At 42.2% G+C, this 20,709-nt stretch overlaps 2 protein-coding genes and 1 long non-coding RNA gene across 4 annotated transcripts; 1 reads left to right on the top strand and 2 right to left on the bottom strand.

The window, feature by feature from the left end:
- The first annotated feature begins 4,320 nt into the window (after positions 1-4,320).
- On the top strand, positions 4,321-5,198 carry LOC102702979. The gene is made up of 2 exons (XR_423032.3): positions 4,321-4,875; positions 4,983-5,198. It is a non-coding gene; the product is annotated as an uncharacterized LOC102702979 (long non-coding RNA).
- A 1,500-nt stretch (positions 5,199-6,698) lies between these two features.
- LOC102702698 (probable isoprenylcysteine alpha-carbonyl methylesterase ICMEL2) lies at positions 6,699-13,518 on the bottom strand. The gene is made up of 12 exons (XM_015833902.2): positions 13,167-13,518; positions 11,993-12,069; positions 11,518-11,587; positions 11,365-11,445; positions 11,212-11,286; positions 11,004-11,105; positions 10,219-10,356; positions 9,358-9,423; positions 9,129-9,269; positions 8,053-8,143; positions 7,219-7,383; positions 6,699-7,016 (listed from the first exon to the last, which is right to left on the bottom strand). The coding sequence occupies exons 1-11, from the start codon at positions 13,406-13,408 to the stop codon at positions 7,222-7,224; spliced, it is 1,245 nt and encodes a 414-aa protein (XP_015689388.2). The 5' UTR covers positions 13,409-13,518; the 3' UTR covers positions 6,699-7,016; positions 7,219-7,221.
- Positions 13,519-14,767: 1,249 nt separating this feature from the next.
- On the bottom strand, positions 14,768-18,047 carry LOC102702419 (AAA-ATPase At3g50940-like). 2 transcript variants are annotated; one of them, XM_040521028.1, is made up of 3 exons: positions 17,849-18,047; positions 16,622-17,755; positions 14,768-15,582 (listed from the first exon to the last, which is right to left on the bottom strand). In XM_040521028.1, the coding sequence occupies exons 2-3, from the start codon at positions 17,585-17,587 to the stop codon at positions 15,019-15,021; spliced, it is 1,530 nt and encodes a 509-aa protein (XP_040376962.1). In that variant the 5' UTR covers positions 17,588-17,755; positions 17,849-18,047; the 3' UTR covers positions 14,768-15,018. The 2 variants fall into 2 exon arrangements, with proteins under 2 accessions (XP_040376962.1, XP_040376965.1); XM_040521031.1 differs by lacking the exon at positions 17,849-18,047 and having other exon boundaries at positions 16,622-17,771.
- Between the last annotated feature and the right edge of the window lie 2,662 nt (positions 18,048-20,709).

The raw sequence follows: 20,709 nt of genomic DNA, 5'->3' as shown, positions 1-20,709 counted from the left end.
ACCATACTCCCTCCTAGGGCTGTCTCTAAATTGCCTCCGGGTAACTTCCTTCTGTAAGTTTTATTTTGTTATAGATAACTGGATTTATCTGGAGCATGTTATTGGAACTCTCCGAATTATTTGGTTCACATGGAGAGACCGGATACATTGCACTTGAAGTATTCAATTTTGTTATGAGTTGTTGCAAATAATTGAATTTATCCAGAGTTTGTTATTGGAACTATATAGATTATTCGGTTCACATGGAGAGTGTGAATATGTTACACTTCACTTGTCAGTTTAGTCATGAGTTATAGAGATTGTGCATGCGGTCAAGCGTCCTGAGGTCTTTATAAATAACATCTTGGCACCTTTACGTAAACACACACAAAAAACAAGCTAGAATTTGCCACCTCCTTTGTACTGCGTCGCAAACACATCGTCTACTCTGTATCGCTTACCTTTGATGAATATGGATTTTGGAAAGCACTACGCATGATTGCTTGTTATCCGTACAACACTAGCGTCTTCCTTCTCCGATCGTGGTGTGTCGTCGTCAACCTAAATTGTTGCGTTATGTTCACACTGTCACTGCTGCTAACACTATGGTTTAGAACTGTTGGTAGGCTTCATCATGTTTCGTACCTTTGATTTGTTTATGTGCATCGCATCTGATCTTGTTTGGATATGATCTAGACATATTTCTATTAGCTTGTATCTTCACTTTCATGATTTACTTATAGAAAAAATGAATATATGTATTATTTTTAATATTTTGGTTCTAAAACTTTACGGTATACTCCTACTATTGCTATTAATGAAAAATAATGAGATGCTTACCGCTATATTTATTGACATGTAGGTCTATAAAAGATGTGACCCACGTGTTAACTGGAATGTTCCTGTCACATTGGTAGAGAGGATACAGAAGATCGTTAATCCGGATGAAAACTGGTGATTGCGCAACCGCCAACTGACGAGTGATCAACTACTAGTAAAACTCAAAAAAAGTTGTCACCCGTCACGCTTCATTTGCCGTGACAGCTGCCAAGATCGGGCAGGCTCTGGCACGAACGACTCTGCCGGGCCGGTTTGGCGATGGGCAATCCGCCAATGTGAGCACCCGGAAACCTCGACCAGGCAGCAATAGCGCAGCAGCAGGCCACCGACTCACCGCGCAAGACAAAAGAAACGGAGCAACTACTACTGTACACCTTGCATCTTGCAGCGGAGCCGAGCAGCCTGCAGCCACGCCTTGCATCTTGCTCGCGACTGACTGACGCCTCTGCAGACAGCCCAGCACCACTAGCTGTAGCAGATGCTACTACTAGCAGTACTGCTCCTGATTGTAAAATTTTCTACTGCTGCCGCCATGGAGTGGAGTGGAGCGCTGCGCTGTGCTGTCTGTCGCGTGCTTTTTGGGGGGACGGAGACGCAGAAATGGATATGGACCCGTCATGATTATAGTATTATTATTGCAGTCACTTGTGTCCTGTGATGAGGCGCTTGGGCATGATTGACGTGATGGCCACTGTAGGACTGACTAGTCGGGGCCTCCTCGGCCTTTTGCTCGCCGGGCAGTAGAGGATGCTGTGTGCATACCCTGGCCTCGAGACGAGATCTACGTACGGTAACGGAGCCAGGCATGCATCATGTGAGGTTTCATCACGGCGTAACATGGAAAAGGTTTTCCTCTTTGTATTTTACTCCAGCACATCTACACAGGACAGAATATATATATTACAGGCTATAAGCCTTCGTGAGTTTGTGGGATGATCATAATGAATGATATTGCTCCCTTCTCTTTTTCTGAAAATATTGCTTCCTTCACACTTATGAATTTAAGTGCCTAACATTTTATTATCTTTCTTATTTAAAAGATTTATAAAAATCCTTTAAAAATAACCACACATAAAGCATTGTTCATCTTTAATCATCTAATAACAATAAAAACACTAATCGTGAAAAACTTTTAAATAAGATAAACAGTCAAACGTTAAAAATAAATAATTAAAAATACACTCTCTCTCGGACGAAGAAGGCAGTAGGTTATAACTTATAACAACCGTACAATCGTTTTATGCACACATGTACACTGTTCATACACTGTTCATACGAGAGGCAACAACACACAGTCCAGTAGCTGTAGCACAATGAGCTCTCCTGGACGTGCGCATGGACGAACGGGAACAAGCGGCAGGGAAGAGTAGTTAAGAGGCTTAGTGCAATGGCCCAAATTTTGCGGAGCCCTTGTGTCTTTGTGGGCGGTGCATGCGGATGCCGCGGCCCGTCCCGATAGCTGGTGGGCTAAGATAGTAGAATAGCGGCGCAGCAAGGCCCTTTGACATAGGTTTATTGGCTTAAAATTTTAAAGCGATTTCTTCTTTATGGTTTATAAGCCAGTGGCTTAAATGCTTTAAACTTTTAGAGCGAGGTGCTACCTCTACTCTAAATAAAACAAAAAGAAACTACTCAAACCTAGCTTTTGGCAAATCAGGGTAAGAGTGAATTTTTTTAAAAAAAATCTTAATGAAAAACAACTTGTTTACTTAGTATTATGTCTTTTTCTTGAAAGTTGACTATAAGCCCAAATAAAGAGGTTCTTAGGCTTATGCCTTGTGACTTGAAAATTACCTTATAAGCCTAAACAAAATATAAATTCTAAGGGTGGCCTAAGACAGAAATATGCCATGTAGACCACACTCCATTTCAATTGATGGACAAAACACAACATCTGCATCTTCTTATTTCTACTCAATGATTAGACACTATGCTTGTGGTTGAGGATATCACTGTACCTATATTTTGTTGAATGCAACGGGTATTGCCCTGAAAATGGGAACTTGAAACTGTGGTTCCTTGTTTTCTATCAGAGCAATTTTAACATCTTTGAGAAGGTACCACGGTTTTCTATGTAAAATTTGGTATCTCTTGGTACCTTAAATACTAGAAGGTGCTAAGTTTTACATAGAAAACAGTGGTACTTCGTGATACCTCCTCAAAGATAAAAAAAAAAACGTTCTTTCTGATAAGTTTGATAAAAAGAAATTACTTGTATATCGCGGCGGTTAGTATACAAGTGAGTTTTTCATGCTATTAGAAATCTCTTATGGCTCTCGGTTGTTCACAAATAGCTTAACTGTGAACATGAGCATCATTGAGAGTTGATCATCTACAGTTATAATAACTGATCTTAGGTGCTCATATCACATAAAAAGTGTAAGACTTGGCAGAAAAATGAGCATCTGAAACACAGGAAACAACACAAGAGAGAATGCTGAGATCAACTTACCAAGCAGTGTATTCAGATCGATGAAATCTCTGACAAAAACAGCACGCGGCTCCAAGTGATCACACGGAGCTCGCATGTGGGATTTGATGTGGTACTGCTGCCTCACGCCGTTTTCCATGACGCCATTTTATCGTTCCAATCGTATGCTGGTCGATTGAACGTGTCGAATATACAGTATATAGCTAGGTTGCCACCACAAAGACCCTAACCATGCGAGTTATGCTTGCTTCGTATCTTCATGTAAAATTTAGATTCATTACTCTCCTGGGTGAAGAAAATACCTACCTAGTTTATAGTAGGTGTTTTTTCTAACCAGGAACAATTTTCCCCTTGCAAAAAAGGAGCATTTTAAAAGAATTTTTAACAAAGTAAATGAAAATGAACTAGCAAGCTTCCCTCGACAGCTGGAATAGAACCTAACTTAGTCTCGACAGTATTGTTCTGAATCGATCAAATCACCATACATACCAACTTCGAGTAACGCGTGAACGGAATCGAATCGTGATATGTTCCAAGCCCCTAACCAACTCGGAGCCACTCCACTTTGTGTTCGTTGGCCTCATGCTCAAAGCACCTCACACCAAACCAGTAAGCGATTTGTTCGTTTCGTGTGGACGGCATCACGTAAGTGTGGAATAATTCAGGAAGTTGCATGTAGAGTGAATAAGGATATTCTTATTCTGTTCGATGCTTTTGTGCGCCTTAGGTCCGTTTAGTTCTTAATAACATCACATCGAATATTTAGATATCTAAATAAAGCACTAAATATAGATGAAATAAAAAACTAATTGCACCAATCACTAATCGCACCGTCAGGGAGAAAATCATGTAATGAATCTTTTAAGCCTAATTAGTCTAAGATTAGGCCTAAGTGCTACAATAACTTACATGCGCTGATAATGGATTAATTATACTTAAATGATTCGTCTCACGGTTATATAAAATTCATTTTTTCATTCGTAGCCGAAACATCTTTCATATCCGGTCAAACGTCCGACATAACACCTAAAATTTTCTTTTCGGAACCTAAACGGGGCCTTAGTTAGCACTTAACTAGCAGTGCCCTCGTACTGGCGTAATTTCTCACTCGTTGCCATGCATATCCTCTTCGACCTGTGCGTATCTGACTCGAGGAATAATAGGGCTCAACTACTTCCAATAGCAAAACTTCAAGTCCGGTAACTGCAACCCAACCAGGCATCCAATTCTGTAAAAGCTCCCAGATAGCATCGTGCCATCACTTGCTTGGACAAGCCATAATAATTCTGGGTTCCTTTATTCCTGCACATCTAGGATTTGTACTCTGCACACTTGAGAGATCTTGCATATCTTACTGGTTACTACGAAGGCCTATAAATACCTTGTACCCATCCGTTTGCAGTTCATCAACAACACAGCTGCTTAAGAGCTTCTGAACCTTTCCCCAGGGTTAGGACAGAACAGAGCAGAGCAGCATCAGAAGAATGGCTTCCCTGAAGGCCGTGAAGCCCGCCGGAATTGCGAAGGAACCTGCTGCCAAGCTCAGTGAGACGGCGACGAAGCCGGCGGCCGCCAAGGGCGGCGTTAAGAAGGCTGAGCAGAAGCCCCGGGAGCCCAAGAAGAAGGTATTGAGCTGTAGCTGATACAACCTAATCTTGCTATCCTTATCATGCAATCTCTTTTCCTGATGATTAATAGCGGTTTGTCACCTTTCTTTTCCACGTGAAATCAGGTGAAGAGCAGCAAGCCGGCAGCAGCCAAAAACTAATAGTGGCCACAGGGAGAGTATGACGGTCTCTCCATGTTGTTATGTTATGCTATGGGATTATGAATCCCGTCTGTCCCTTCCTCTCGTCATCACACCTTAGTCAAGCTGGTCTTGACGGTGTGTGCAGCCCTCGTGTGATGGATATTACCAATAAGATGGTACAGTTGTGACATCCGCTTTATCTTTGTCCACTCGATCAATTCTGTTTGGACTGCATCGATGAGATCTCCATCGTCTCCATGGTCTCGCCTGAAAAAGACTCGAGAACAAACCCATCAATGTAGCTTAAACACAGTAAGAAAGAGCAACTATGAACATACACATGTGGCAAACGATAGTAAGGATCAATTAAAGCAACAAGCTCTTAACACAAAACATTGCCACGAGCAAAATCACCAGACCAACTGAAAAATTGACTAAAAAAGAATTGCGAGCGTAATCGGTGTTATCCATCACAAGCAAAGCCAGACAGGCAGTATATGTGCGCCTACGCACGCATATACGAAATACAAAAGAACATGCACTGTGTTACTCGATGCAGAACTTCAAGGACTGGGCAATTGCCAGAAGCCCACAACACCGATTGCTGTTAGAAATACTGCAAAGATGCCTTCCTATATCAAAGTATAGCATGAGGTTTTAGATTAACTAGATAGTACTGATATTCTAACTTTCTGCTTTACAAAAATTACACATGACTACAATATTTTACAGTGCAATATAAAACATGATTGCAACATTTTGTGAGCGATATGAATGCAATACTGTACAAGAAAAAGAAAATGTGGTTTCCAATCAAGTAGCTTCCTCTTATATTGGATACCATCTACAAATTCCGCGTAGGAGTTCTAAAATGCCAAATGCCCATGTAAGGAGGTTTAGCTTGCCTGATCCACATCCACATCTACAATGGCTTTGCCAACTATCCTTCCCTCATGAAGGCAGAAAATGCACATACGCTGTCTTGATCATACTTTACATTGGATATTTAGCGAACAAATTACTCTGCAAAAACCTGCATCCAAACATTTTTAAATAGTACAAATCTTGTTAATATGTGAATAAAAACTTCAACAAATGAAGGGACACAAATGGGTAGTGAACATGGACACTGGAAACTGTTAATTCTTTTTAGACTGTGTGCCTCTCTGACTTCAGACTAATGATGATGATGATTGCTTACTGAAACAATGAGAAGCATCGATGTTAAATATATTCATATTCACAAACAAATGTAGAACCAACCACCAAATCCATCAGAAACCAAACTCTCAAAACTTTCAATGGACAGAAGGTCTTTAAAATAAGTTAACCATCTCACCACTCCAATAGAAAAAAAACATCAGGCAGAAGAAGACGAATAATTTCCTAAGCATATAGTGGAAAGTGATATTCCAGTTCTAATGGCCTGTTTGATTTGAGGAATTGATCAAGATCAATTGACCACTTGATCCTAATAAGGGTTGCTTGGTTTAAGAAATGAAATGGTTTTGTCCATCATCAAACTATCCCCCAAAAGTACATATTACATGGGAAAAGAATGAGTAGAGTAATTCCACCAAAATTGTTGGGACGATCCTATGATAAATAACCTATCCTAGATGGTTTGATTCCTCAAACCAAATAGCCATAATCTCACAGGGCTGTTTTCAGATTTCAACCACGCATGCATGTTTTTGCCGGGTTGGCCGGAAAGGAGACCAACCAAATTTCATTAAGCTTTAGAATTTACAGAGATTACAGAGGTTACAGGCAGATTACAGGCTCATGACAAAAGGCTGTCATGATTGTACTCCTAACCTAGAGGGGGAGGGGGCGTCCACTAGATTACCACATGCGGACTACTCACGGCATCCATGTAGGCATGTAGCACCCCAGCAAAACGCCAATTTGCTATTTCCTCCTTGATTTCTTGTACCATCTGTGCAGGTGATCTGCTACGCATGCATGTTCAGTTTCTGTTTTGATAAGTAATGTTCTATAGTCATTGAGAGTACTCTGTTTTTCCAAAAAATATCTTATCAGAGTCCCTTAACAGAAGATCTACAACTAAGCAACAACAAAATACTGATATTTCAAACTTAAGCGCCACTTATACCTTGTGGTTTCATTAGAACCATATGTAAATCATAACTACAAGAAAATATTCCAATAGGGTAAGAGATTAAAACAAAGTCTTAAGATTTATAATAGTGATTACCTACTAGAATGGACTAATTCGACGGGCCAGCTGTAATTGCCACTCAAACACCAGGCGTCTTGGAGCAGGTGTCACAGAAATCTTTTCTTGTGTAATTTCATCATCAACATAAATAACAGACAATACATCTTCAACCAATGGATCTCTTCCACCACGAAGAGGATCCTATGAAAAGATGCAAAGAAAAAAGTTATAACTAAAGTTTAATTGAACAACTATGAGAACCCATAATTAGATGATATTCCATAACAGAAAAAATTCTAGAGATTTTCAAACGACAGGGTTTTTCTGTGCACGCTAACTAAAGGAAGTTTAAGACAAAACATGATAAGAACTTGCTTTTAATATATAATAAAAATAGAACACAACAATGTAATAACTATAATAGGTATATCTTTGCAAAAGTCTTACTAACATCTACTTCAAACCAGATTCCAAATTATTTATGATTGGTCAATACTAGTTCATCGTCAGTGTGTGATAGTCCAGGTTAGCAGGGGTATTTACACCAACACTCTAGTTCAAATTAGTCAGGACTCAGAAATGGACTAGAAACCAGAAACTTCATCAAAATTTCCCTCATTCTTTTTAATAACATTCTTTCACAAGTAGTACTTTAAAATCTCTTAGTGGTAATGTCATGACAAAACTAAACACTACTTAGCTTAATTCAGTTACAAGTCAGAAATCCGTGACATATGGTAAGACATATCATGACCCTTGCCATAAAAAAAACATGTATTGAATTCAACTTTACACATGTAAGTGCTGCTAGATATAAATAGAACTTGAGACAAGAAAAATAAATTATTATAGACATTTGACATATATTACCTGTAAAAATATATCTGTATGTGTTTTGCCTTCGTACAACAGTAACTTGGCTTGAGCACCAACTTGTTGAAGGACATCAGCAAAAGTTTGACTGCATACAAATAAATAGAGTAACTGATATCATGAATTTGGGAAACATTATGATAGTTCATCAAGGGATCAATCAACAAATGATCCATCCAATAAACAGAACAGTACATGACCTTAAGAACCCGTATGGATGAAAAGCATGTTTGTAATAGGAAAATAAGTAGCACAATACAGTAATATTTGTTACAACAGGTTAGCTAAGAACTATTTTGCACGAGTGTTGAATATGAGAATATGAGAAGACAGATATTGTTCTCATGAACTGGACTAAGGGTGAGTTCGGTAGGGATGATGGCTAGAGCTAGTTTCTTGTTTTCCGTTAGCATGCTTCTGAACTACTAAATGGTGCATTTCGTGTAAAAATTTCCTATATACTCCCTCCATCCCAAGACAACTTCATTTTTCGCTCACATATACTAAAACAAAAGCTAAAATGCACATCACTTTATCAAATCCCAATACAATCATCTCCTACTTATCTATTCCTAATGTATTTATTTCTTACTTTCATAAACACCAATGCAACGATTACTCAGAAATGAACTTATTTTGGAACAAACTAGAATGGCAAAATGATCTTATTTTGGGACAGAAGTAGTAAAATCAAAGAAATCCATTTTATTAATTTATAATAGTTAACAATTAGAGATTTTATGGTCCTTGAAAAAGTGTTAATGTGGTACATTATCAAGGATGGTAAAATTGGCCTAATAAATAATTAACCATCTGCTAATGACATATCCCGTTTTCCGTGCTAACTATAATATCAATCCCCCCCCCCCCCCAACACACCCACCCACCCCACCACCACCAATATCTCTGCCGAACACAGCCTAAAGCAGTAAATAAAATTTCCTTTAGTAACAACTGCCATGCCATGACAAAAAAATTGGAGGGTAGATAGGTGTGGGTGGAGAAGTGTATATTGGTTTGAGTTTGTCTTACATCATCTTAAATGGACATCTGCAGAAGGCATATGAACAAACCTGGCAGATGATGGTATTGAATAATCTTCAGTTCCATGCATAAGAACAATAAGCGGCAGAAGAGCTATTATCTGGGAACTTGACTGCTTGACAACAATTTCAGGAGAATAACGCGACAATGATTCCTCCCCTTCCATTATGCTGAAACAGTAGTTCGAAAATTTCCCTTAACTATTGTATCAAACTTATGTTAAAACAAACAGATCTTCCAAGCAAGACATATTACTACCTGAGAAATATTGAACGATTAAGACCACGCTCGTGGAAGTGGTCAACCAAGCGATGGATGTTGTATCTGCAAAAAAAAAATCACTATTATTCTCAGTATTTCTTATGTATGCTTGGTTTGTATCAAAATAATCCAAAACAAGAAAGAAAACAATTGAATATTGGACAACCAGTGTTTATTTGTAATATGATGGCAATAATAACAATATTAATTCATCTTCAGAAGATAACTGTTTAAGCACAGAGTCTATCAAACTAAATAACACATTGAGAAACTTTTTTCTTTGACTGGGAGAAAAGATTTATTCCATTTAAAGATTATAAGTATTTGTCTAATTTCACTGCATTGATGGTCAACTATAATCAGGGTAAAAGGAGGCAAGAGATGATAAATCATAAATAGGCATAATGCATCATTGATAGTTTTATTTACAGATCTTGGATGTCAAATTGAAACTGGGTGAAGCAGTTTGGTTAGACCAATTTCATACTGGCACACATGGAAGCTCTAGCAGATGAAGAGAATGGAACAAAGCATAACTTGGGGGGATGTTAGTAACAACTCCGGCTCATCCAGATGAAGTGCAACGATGAAGATTATTTGTTTCATTTTCCTATTTAAGATGAGTTCTCATTTGGAAGCACTCCCAATGGTTCACATGGCAAAACAAATAAATGCAGTTACTTTTTTGAAGACTTGAAGAAAACGTGCTTCCAAATATTTGATCAAATATGCTGAGGACAAATATCTTCCAGAGAAAACGTCAGTATGCGGAGAAAAATAGAATGTGCATTGACTTTTTCAGTAATTGAAATATTCATGCAACAAACTAGCTAATAAAAGCCAACTATACATGCTCACCCTCCAGATAAACCAAAATATGTTTTGATTTGTGTAACACTCCAAGAAATGGACTGCCCACTAGATTCTTTCACTGCCTGGTCCATGAGGGCACATGCAGAAATATGTGCTCCTGCTGACTGACCCATCAAGTAGATCCTACAGGTTTATCATAAATCCAGTAAGTATGTGTCATGAAGGAACTAGAATTTGCTGTTTATATAGAAAAAAGTTATTCTGGAGAGAGTTGTCTTATGAAGGACTAATGAATTGAACAGGAGTAAGGACAGATAACAAACAGAATGATATCAATATATGGCATAAATTTAAATCTATACAAAAATGTGTTCCTGAAAAAAATTAACATGAATATATAATATTTGCAATGATATCTAGCACAAGGGGTTTAAGTAAGACTAGCAAACCAATGACATGAATCAGCTTTCTTTTGCTAACAATAATTGTAGGAGTTTCAAAGAGGCTATACAATAGAGAGTGATATGTAAATATCAAAGTTCACATGCAAAGTTGACTTGAAAATTTTTAGTAACAGTTATGTGTGAATCTTTCATATTAACCTTAACAAAAATAGAAATACTCACTCTGACCAGAAGATAGTTACTTCTAATCTTCTTGTCCCAAAACATAGATATTTCTAGAGAAATCTTACCACTAACCACATCCTACTCTTAAACCACCCTCATTTAATGAGGAAGATCATAGTCTTTTCCCTTCATTCTTAATGTCTTCATAAAAAGCTAAAGTGCTTATATATTTTGGGATGGAGGGAGTAGCTGTCATCTTACCGATTAGGATCACCTCCATAGCTAGCAATGTTGTTGCACACATAAGAAATCCCCTGGGAAGCATCGCTAACCATGTCACCTATTGTTCCTTGAGGGAAATTTCTGAAGTAAATGTATAAAATTGAGTTAAACGAAAAGGATTGCCAACAGTTGAATTCCTCATTAGTAATAAAATGGTATAGTATGGATTAAGTGGAGTCATCAGCACCTGTAATCAATGCAAGCAACTATGATTCCTCTCTCAGCCAACCGCCTTCCAAGAAGGGCACCCCATGCCTTGTAACTAAAAATTTTCGAGCAGTCATCAACAAAAGAAGAGCCAATGATTACTCTGGTGCCTTGTTGCAAACTTAACACTTACCCAATAATCCAAGCCCCACCAGTTACGAAGGCCACCACTGGGCAGGGTCTGCTGATATCTTTGGGTATATACAAATCTAGCCTGTTCAATGTGATATTTATCAATTTCAGTAACATACAGGAAACAATGTTTTACTTTTTTGATTGAGGCTACCTGTTTCTGGGTTGTTCTCCATATACTATACTTCTACGAACCTGACTTGAGAAGAAATAGTAATATCCAACTGTGGAACAAGAAAATACTATTCTTAGAACGTTGAAAGGTAACTATGACAGAAACATCAGACTTACAATATTCTTTTCTGAAATTGCGTTTTGAAATTTTGATCTGCTCAAACAGAGGGAAGATGTTTAATTCTCAAACGAAGTTCTGAAATTTTGATCTGCTCAAACAGAGGGAAGATGTTTAATTTTCAAACGAAGTTCTGAAATTTTCGAACTATGCCCCACCCCCCTCCCCTTTTCCCACACATATCATCACCATAGCTCTTTTTTTTTTTTTTTTTTTTTTTTTGCATTCCAAGACATAAAACCCTGTAACTGTAAGGCATCATACTCTTCTTCATGCACAAAACAGCAGAGTAGCACAACAGAGTTGAAACTTGAAAGAACTACAGTCTTCACCATACCTTGTAAAAAACCTGGCATAAGTAAAATTGCATATATTGTTAGGGCAAGTAGCTGCGACATCCACTGGTAACCTAACCTGCACAAAATTAAGATGATAAGGAGTACATGAAAAAACCAAAACAATTACAACCATCAAGAATTTTTGGCGAAAACGACAAAAATTGTCACGAACCTAGCTGGATAGAATCTTTTACTACAATGAGTGAAAGTTGGAATTAAATCCTGGCACTTCACAATGTAAGGTCAGCAGGCCTGAATATAGTGCTCAAAATTTTCAATATTGGAGATTATTATACTAATAAATGATTGTGAACTTAGCTCTGTACTGTTACAGGTATCTGAAAACATATTTATACTTCAATACAGATGCTTATGAGAGCCTCTATCGGTATATGTATGTCTTACAAATAATCTTAAACTGCAGGAGCTATTCAATTGTAAACAAGATGTAGAACAAAGTTTCTGAGGCAACAAGAAATGACTACATCAACAAAACTAATAAGCCAGGTAAAAGTGTAAAACAGAAGCAACCGTACATCATGCTGCCACACTGTCCCGTGGTTCTATTTGTATAATAGATAAATAGCGGTCAGTTAACTGATTAGTCTGTCCAAAGCAAGAGCATGATATGCACGTAAGTGGACCATGTGACTACCGGACAGCAGTACAGTTCACTAATACAGAATGACTGCATCTGCATCACTGCATGTACACCAATATTTCAATATACTAACTAAAAAACAAAAAACATGTTTTAGCAACAACAAAGTCTACACGCCAGGGAAACCTCTAAACGATAAAACACTCGTGTGGTCCCGTAGCTTCCCGGTACGTCTCAAGTATCAACCCTCACCTGTCCACAAAATTCCACACGCAATTGCATCAGCAGCCTGAGCCCAGTAAAGCACTGCCGAGTAGTTTATCGTCCGTTTCTCCATGAAAGCTGCGTTCGCAGCCACCAATTACACGGAACTCAAGGAAACAGATGCTTCTCCATCAGAAGCAGCACGGAAACAATCATCGGCGCCTCATGTATCGCATCCCGGCGTCCGCGCTTGCCTCGTGAACTAGTAAATCCATAATCGATTCGCGCAACGTACGCAACGCAACGCAAGGGCTAACAAGAAGAAGAGGAAGAAGAAGAAGAAGAAGAAGAAGAAAACAGCGAATTACCCGAGGTACTGCAGGAGGGTGAAGGTGAGGCGCGTGACGAGGTACGTCTCGGAGGCGGCGTGCCCGACATCGTCGCGGAACGAGGACTGTCGCCTCGGGCCGCCGCCGCCGCCACCGCCGCTGCAGCAGCCGGCGGGCCGCGGGGACGCGGACTGCACCGGCGACGAGCGGCGGCGGCGGCCGGCGGAGTCGCTCCGCTCTAGGAGCGCGCCGACCTCCTCGGCGCTGGAGGCGTGCCGCATTGCGGGGGTGGGGGGCGAGCGCGCGGCGCCGGGCGGCGGGGGGATATTCGAATCGGTTCGGGTGGGTCGCAACTCGCAACGGCGCGGGGAGGCGGTGGTGGTGGCCGCGGAGAGGAGCGTTGGGACTTGGGTGGTGGTGGGGCCTAAATAGGCGGCCTCTACTCTCTAGTGCGTGGCAACGCGGGACGCGTGTGCGTGGGTGGGCAAAACATGGCGAGATCTCCCGTCTCCTCCTCGCCTCGGCGTCCTTCCGGCGTCGTATCGCGACATGCCCCTTTCGGCGCTTGCTTCCGTCGAAAGGAGAGGGGATTTTTGTCGGGCCGGTCGAAGTAAAATTTGATGCTGCAATACACAGACAGTGATGTAAGCGTTTCCTTCTGAGGAAAACTGCTGTGTCATGCAGACACGTGGCAAGCAGTGGGAGCAGGGGACTGCAAGCGTGTCTCACCAGCCCTAAAAATTACCCGAACCCGATTCTCTCGTTTTTATCTCGACAAGAAAAAAGAAGTGATGCACCAAGCTCGACCGTAAGTGCACGCAAATGACCACGCCTTTCAACCGGCGCCACAATTTTCAGATATTCAGAACACGTCCACGAAAAAGGATTAAAAGAAAAGGGAATTTCATGGACAAAACTCGAAAGAGTGTACTGGGTGATGTATGGGCATAAACGGGTTGTTGGTGGCGGGGCCGCATCAGCCGCAGATCGACGTGCCGCCGAAGCTGCGTGCGGTGCCAGAGAATCTTGCAGGTTCTAGAGCCTGCGCCCTGCGTTGTGCGCCTGTGCACATAGCTGGCTCTCGGCTCTAGCTGCTGGGCGCGGGCCACGGCCTGCGTGCATGCGGCTGAGAGACCGTGAGCGATGTCGCCGTCCGCGCCCTGACCCGTGCCGCCGCTCCACGCGGCAGAAGTAGGGAAGAAGAACCACCGAGGCGTCGCGTCACGGCCGCGGTGGGCAGGAGCGTTCGCGCGGAGCCCCAAAGGAAAAGCTTTTCGAGGGGCGACGCGCTGACCTCGCCGAGCCGGCCTGGCCTGGCCTGGACAGCCCGTGCCAGGTTGGATGGGCTGGCCATGTACTCTCGCCCGGCTGGACTGGGGTCTGGGGCAGCCTGTGTTCTTTTTCGTTTTTTATTTACCTGTCCCGCTCTGGATCGTAATGCACTAGGCCACTAAAGGTAATCCTAACCCAATGACTAGAATGATGTCTATAGCATTAAATAAGTTGTTACATAGTGTAAAATGATGTGACAAGTGAATAAATAAGGAAAGATAATGAAACCATGTCTTGCATGAGACATGGTTTCTACGCAACATCCAAGATATCATGTGAGATAAAGTAATATTAAATTTAAATATGGAATAGTGATGTTTGTATTGAAAGAGCAGTGTCTAGTACAGTTTCTTAATAATAAAAGTTTATAGAAACCATATCTAATGTTATGGATTAGGAATGTTCCAATGCATGTGCCAATTGCCAAAGGCATATGCTGAAATGAAGTGGCGTGCACATTACCTGTTTGTCAACCTCTCTCGCACACGTGAGAGAGGCCAAAGCAAAACTACAGGAAGCGTCACAATTAAACATGGCGAGTTGCAGTTTGTGTTTATTCCTATCGCCGTCCTCGTCCTCGGCCGTCGACTCCACCCCCGCCGCGCCGTCCCTGTCCCCGCGAGACCTCCATGCCGATTTCATCGCCGAACACCCCCCGCCTCGTCGCAGCCGCGGCGCCTCGTCGACGAGACGGCTGCCGAGGGTGCCGACGCCCCGTGCCCGCGTGAAGCTTCTGGCTGACGTACCCGCCGCCGTCCTCCTCGGTCCCGGCCTTCCTGTCCCTGAGAAGCTTCGCGACCGTCTCGATGGCGGCGCCGGCGTCGTCGGTCACCAGCAGCTTCTCCGCGACCTCGGCCGGCGCCACCTCCACCTCCCGCAGCAGCGCCTCGATCTCCGGGAAGAGCGGGTGGGCGTCGTCGGCGGCGCCGTGGTAGGTGGCCACGAGCTCCCTGAAGGCGCCGAAGCCGAGGTAGCCCATGTGCACATGCATGTCCATCCGGCCGGGCCGGAGCAGCGCGCGGTCGAGCTGGTCCACGTGGGTCGTGGTGAAGATGAGGATGCGCTCGTGGCCGCTGCTGGACCAGAGGCCGTCCACCATGTTGAGCAGCCCGGACAGAGTCACCTGCGTACGTGATCGTGCGGGTACATGGCAAACACAAACACACACAGTTCTGTAAGCGACGTTGTGTCGTGCGGTACATGGCAACACAAAAACACACAGCGGTGATGGTTTGGATTATTAAAAAAACCAAAGAACGTGTTACAGATAGAAAATATTTTATGAATAAAACTTTGATACATGTGTTCTTAGCGATTTAAAAAATAAGGCTATAAAATAAATTACAATGAAAAACTTTAAGATCTATTCTAAATTAAAAATTTAACTTATAACCATAAACAAAAACGAAAATATAAAGCTAACATTTTTCAAAGTACTCCGTAAACAACATGCTACAAACTGTTCAGTTTGGCAGTTTGCTACATGGTTCAGATTGAAAAGCCGGTTGTCAGTGCGTAACGACTTTTTAAGGATGTCTCTTAATAGTTAAAGCAAATCTGTTCTTCTTTCCAATGGTGCTGAGACTGTGAACGGATTGAGCGTATCACATAATTGCGGTTTTTCTAAGGAACAATTTGTCGTGCAATTGGCCCCCATCGTGTGCATTTATTAGTGAGGGGGTTATGGCCGATCCATGCTGTATGTGACTGTCCTTGTTGTACCTCACAATATGCCAACGTACTTGTAGCCAAACCGAAAATGTTTATGTGCTCTCTTAAAGTTGTGAAATAGTAAAGCAACTAGTTGTAACATATAACTCTGAGCATGCGCATAAAATTGTGTATTACTAGCTTTTTAAAGAAAGATTTGTTAATTACATGTGCATGTGCACGCACTAGATTTAGAAAAAGCCTCCGTCATGAATTTTTAGTGAAGTTTTTAATTATGACTGTTTTGTTCAAACAAAAACCTTGACCTTGTTCAGAGTCAGGAATTTATGCTTTGAATCTGGTATGGAAAGGGAAATTTACTATTCTCGACGAGACATTAAAATTGCTTTACTAATTCGTTGGCTGATTAAAACTCTGTTTCGTCGCGGATCACAATTTTGCAGAGCTAATGAGGTGTGTTGGTAGTAAGCACTGATACAGTAACTACTGACCTTACGATTCATGGAGGACGTGCTGCCATAGTCGGGGCCTCCGCCTGCTTCCCTCCAGGGAGCCGCCACGGCGGCGCAGTCGACATCCTCGATCAGCAAGATGGACCTGTTCTTCATCCGGATCAGCAGCTTCCTCAGCTCGGTGTTGGACCGGACGCTGCCGAGCTCGAGGTCGTAGACGTCAAAGCGGAGGTGGTTGGAGATGGCGGCGACGAGGCTGGACTTGCCGGTGCCGGGCGGCCCGTGAATGAAGTACCCTCTCTTCCACGCCCTCCCCGTCCGCGCGTAGTACTCCTTCCTGCCCAGGAACCTGTCCAGGTCGGCCACCACCGCCTGCCGCAGCGCGTCGTCCATGGCCAGCGTCGCGAACGTCGAGGCGTTGCGGAGCCGCACGGGCCGCCACTTGCCCCACTCGTTGCTGTAGAGCTTGGCCTGCCTGTGCCCCTGGGACATGGCCGCGACGCGGGCCATGACGGCCGGCAGGTAGGCGCCGAGCACCATGTCCTTGTGCCGCCCGTCGAAGCTGAGCTTGAAGACCTCCCGCGCGTCGTCCCCGCCGCCCCGGCGCCTGCCGCCGTGGCTGCTCAGTCGCCACGTCAGCTCCGCCCCGTCGAACACGTCGACGACCGCCGTGCCGGGTCGCATGGCGAGCGTGATCTGCTCCGCGCCGGCGCCGCGCGGCAGGGTGGCCTTCATCAGCGGCACGGGCGCCGCGGCGAGGAGGGTGGACACGTACGCCTTGGCCGCGAGGAAGACGCGGTTGTAGAAGGCGCCGTCGAACTCCTCGATGACCACCGAGTGGCGCCGGGCAGAGGCCGGCGGCAGGAGGAGCAGCGCGCCCAGGGCCGTGTCCGGGAGGACGTCGGCGACGAACCGGCGCAGCAGCATGGCCGCTCCCACGACGGAGGAGGCGGCCGTGATGGCGTTCTTGTACCGTTCCAGAGTTTCGCTATTCGGAGACGCCATGGCGACCTTCGCTGGAACCGCGTAGCTGGCCGATTGTAGCAGGGGAGGTGTTGGTCAAGGTTTCGGCCTAATCAATCAAGTGTTGGAGGAGAGCTTTTGGAGTGGTTGAAGAACGGCGAAAAAAATTGTCTGGAGCAGAGCCCCAACCCTCTTCATAGTCTCACCGATCTTGAAGCACCATATCGAGAAAACACAAGTTAGATTTTTTTTCTTTAGTGTATACTCTCCGTATTTTCATATCGTATTTTTTTTCTGCCCTACCTGTATCACCGCACGTGGCCGCCGCCGGCCGAGCCGCTTCGCCCACAGCAGCACGCGGAAGGCCTTCCGCGCTCGCGGCGACGACGGCTACCTGGATGTATATGCGTACTCACACATCATGAACACTAACAACCAGTGGGAGAGCACGCACGCCATGAACTCCCACAACAATGGCTGCTACCTGAACTACATGCATACCCAGTTTACATGCATACCCTGAACTACATACATTTTTCTTTAGAGCTTACGGCCTTGTGAGTACGCATATACATCCAGGTAGCCGTCGTCGCCGCGAGCGCGGAAGGCCTTCCGCGTGCTGCTGTGGGCGAAGCGGCTCGGTCGGCGGCGGCCGCACGCGGTGATCCAGCTAGGGAAAAAAAATACGATATGAAAATATGGAGAGTATACACTAAAGAAAAAAAATCTAAATTGTGCTTCCTCGTTATGGTGCTTCAAGATTGGTGAGATTATAGATGTTGCACATCTAGGATGGTGTCTCACGTGGTGAGGGTTGGGGCTCTGCTCCAGACAATTTTTTCCGTAGAAAGGGAAGAGCGTAGTACTTAACATGTACCATCTCCGTCCCAAAATAGTTTTTATAGGAATTTTGACTTTTCGTCTTATTTAAAAAATTTATAATTAATATTTTTATTATTATTATATGATAAAATATGAATGGTAATTTAAGTATGACTATTTTTTTAATGTTTAATAATTTTTTTTAAATAAGACGAATGGTCCAACGTTCGATAAAAAAACTCAGAAATTCGTTTATTTTATGACGGATCTAATAAGTTTGGTGTCTGATCACTCCCTTTCTCTGTCATGTAATTAACCACCGTATGTAATTGTTGTTTATTGTGTAAGTTGTAATAAATATGAAGGATATCAATGGGTGCTGACTAGCTAACAGTTTGGTCCACCGTGTAAAGCACTTCAGTCAGTCAAGAAAATGCCCTGTGAGTTTGCTAGGAAAATACACGGAGCATAGCAATGGACGTTTCAAAGCCTTAGATTTAATCGCTTGGGCGGCTGGGGTCTTTCTTTAAAGTGTGGTAATCTTCTGAGCTTCTTTCTTTATAAGCTATTGCTATGTAAAGATAATTCAGAAAAAAAACATGGAGGAAGCTATTGAGTTTTTGGTACAGGGTGACCATACGTCCTATTAAAAAATTATAAAAATATGTAACAAAATAAGTTATAAGTAAAATACAATATAAATTATTAATAAATCGAGTCACAATAAAATAAACCATGTAAGTTTTTTAAATTGAGCGGATGGTCAAACCTGCATGGTTTTGAGTTATCATGGAGATCTCCTAAACCACTCCCTACGGGTACGACTATTACACTATTACCGTAGTTTTCAACAATTTTTCACAACGATAATCACGGTTTTCACCGTGTTCCTAATGCTATAAGAATGATCAACTAAGAGTTTCATATGAAATTTAAATTCGTTTTAAACTATACTCATTAGATCTAGCTACATGCAGTTTTATGTGGGGATAATCCCTTAGTTTACGTAATAGGTGCATTGATTTGCACATACAGCTTGAAATAAATCTGTACTCCCTCCGATCTTTAATATTTAATGTTAGGACAAACAATCTTAAGCAAAAGTTAGTTCATTTGACTGTTAAAACGTCAAGTATTAGTAACCGGAGGGAGTATTTTATTATATTTCATTCTACGTTACTGCATGAGTAGTTTTCCTCCCGATACTATTCCATTCAGATCCATCATTAAACTCTTTAAACTTTACTAACAAATAATATTTAAAATATTTACTTTTTAATACCATGTTCTTAAATGATAAGTATCGTACATCCGGAGTGATCGAGTAAATAATACTCTTCTCGGTATCAGACAAATTACCCCTCCGTTTCCTAAAGTAGCAAAAGTTGATTTTGCTGGTGGCTTGACTACCACATCGCCTTTTGACATAGGCATTGGCAGTTAGTCCAATCAACCACAGACACGCCACAGTCTTCGTCCTTGCCTCGTTTCTCTGTTTTGTCTCTACCTCCAGTGTCGGCAATGTTGAGCCGTCTTCACTGGTGGCCAGTTGGCCACAGTCTCGCTGAGCAGTTGAGCACTGAGCCCACCCACTAGTACACTACTAGAATCCTAGTGCTCCGTACCAAAAAAAAGGTTTTTTTTTTATTTTGTGTGGAGTGGCTTACCATTCAATGTTATTTTAAAAAAATATAAAAAATTTAGAAAAAGTCACATTTAAAATATTATTTATGCTTTATTACCTAACAACAATAAAAAATATTAATCATATTTTTTTAAATAAGACGAAGAGTCACGTTATATCTAAAAACCGAAAAATCTCATGAGAAGAGGACTATGGTGTACTTGGCTCGTGAGGAGGGGTGGCTTAGCGACTCAGCATAAGATTGGCATTGGTGGCAGTAGACTGAGAAAATCTCTATAGTGCATATGGAAAATGATACAAAAGCTGACAGGCAGAGAATTCTGATGTCCACCACAACAATTTTTTCTCCTTTCGTTGGTACTTTATTTAAGGAGTATTTTTTTCAAATGTATGGTCCAAGAGTACTGATTTGATTCTAATGGTATAATGACATATTCACGACTTTTATATGAAACTAATGGCACTATACTGATTGAAAAAGAAAAATTGGTGGCATATCTACTGTAGAGGCATATCAGCAATTGCCTTAGTAATATATGAGAAAAATACAAGAAAACACTAAGACACGGTGGTGGAGCCAGAAGTGACGTGGACACATCGTTGTGTTGAGGTTTATATCTTAACAATAGTACCTAAAGTTATGCTCACATGATTACACTTTCGATGGAATTTTGTAAAGTTTTTAGAATTATTGGTA

This window comes from Oryza brachyantha, chromosome 1, assembly GCF_000231095.2.
Source record: "Oryza brachyantha chromosome 1, ObraRS2, whole genome shotgun sequence".
NCBI lineage: Eukaryota > Viridiplantae > Streptophyta > Magnoliopsida > Poales > Poaceae > Oryza > Oryza brachyantha.
Note: the sequence above shows the minus strand (reverse complement) of the source record. Positions and strands in the feature narration are given on the sequence as shown.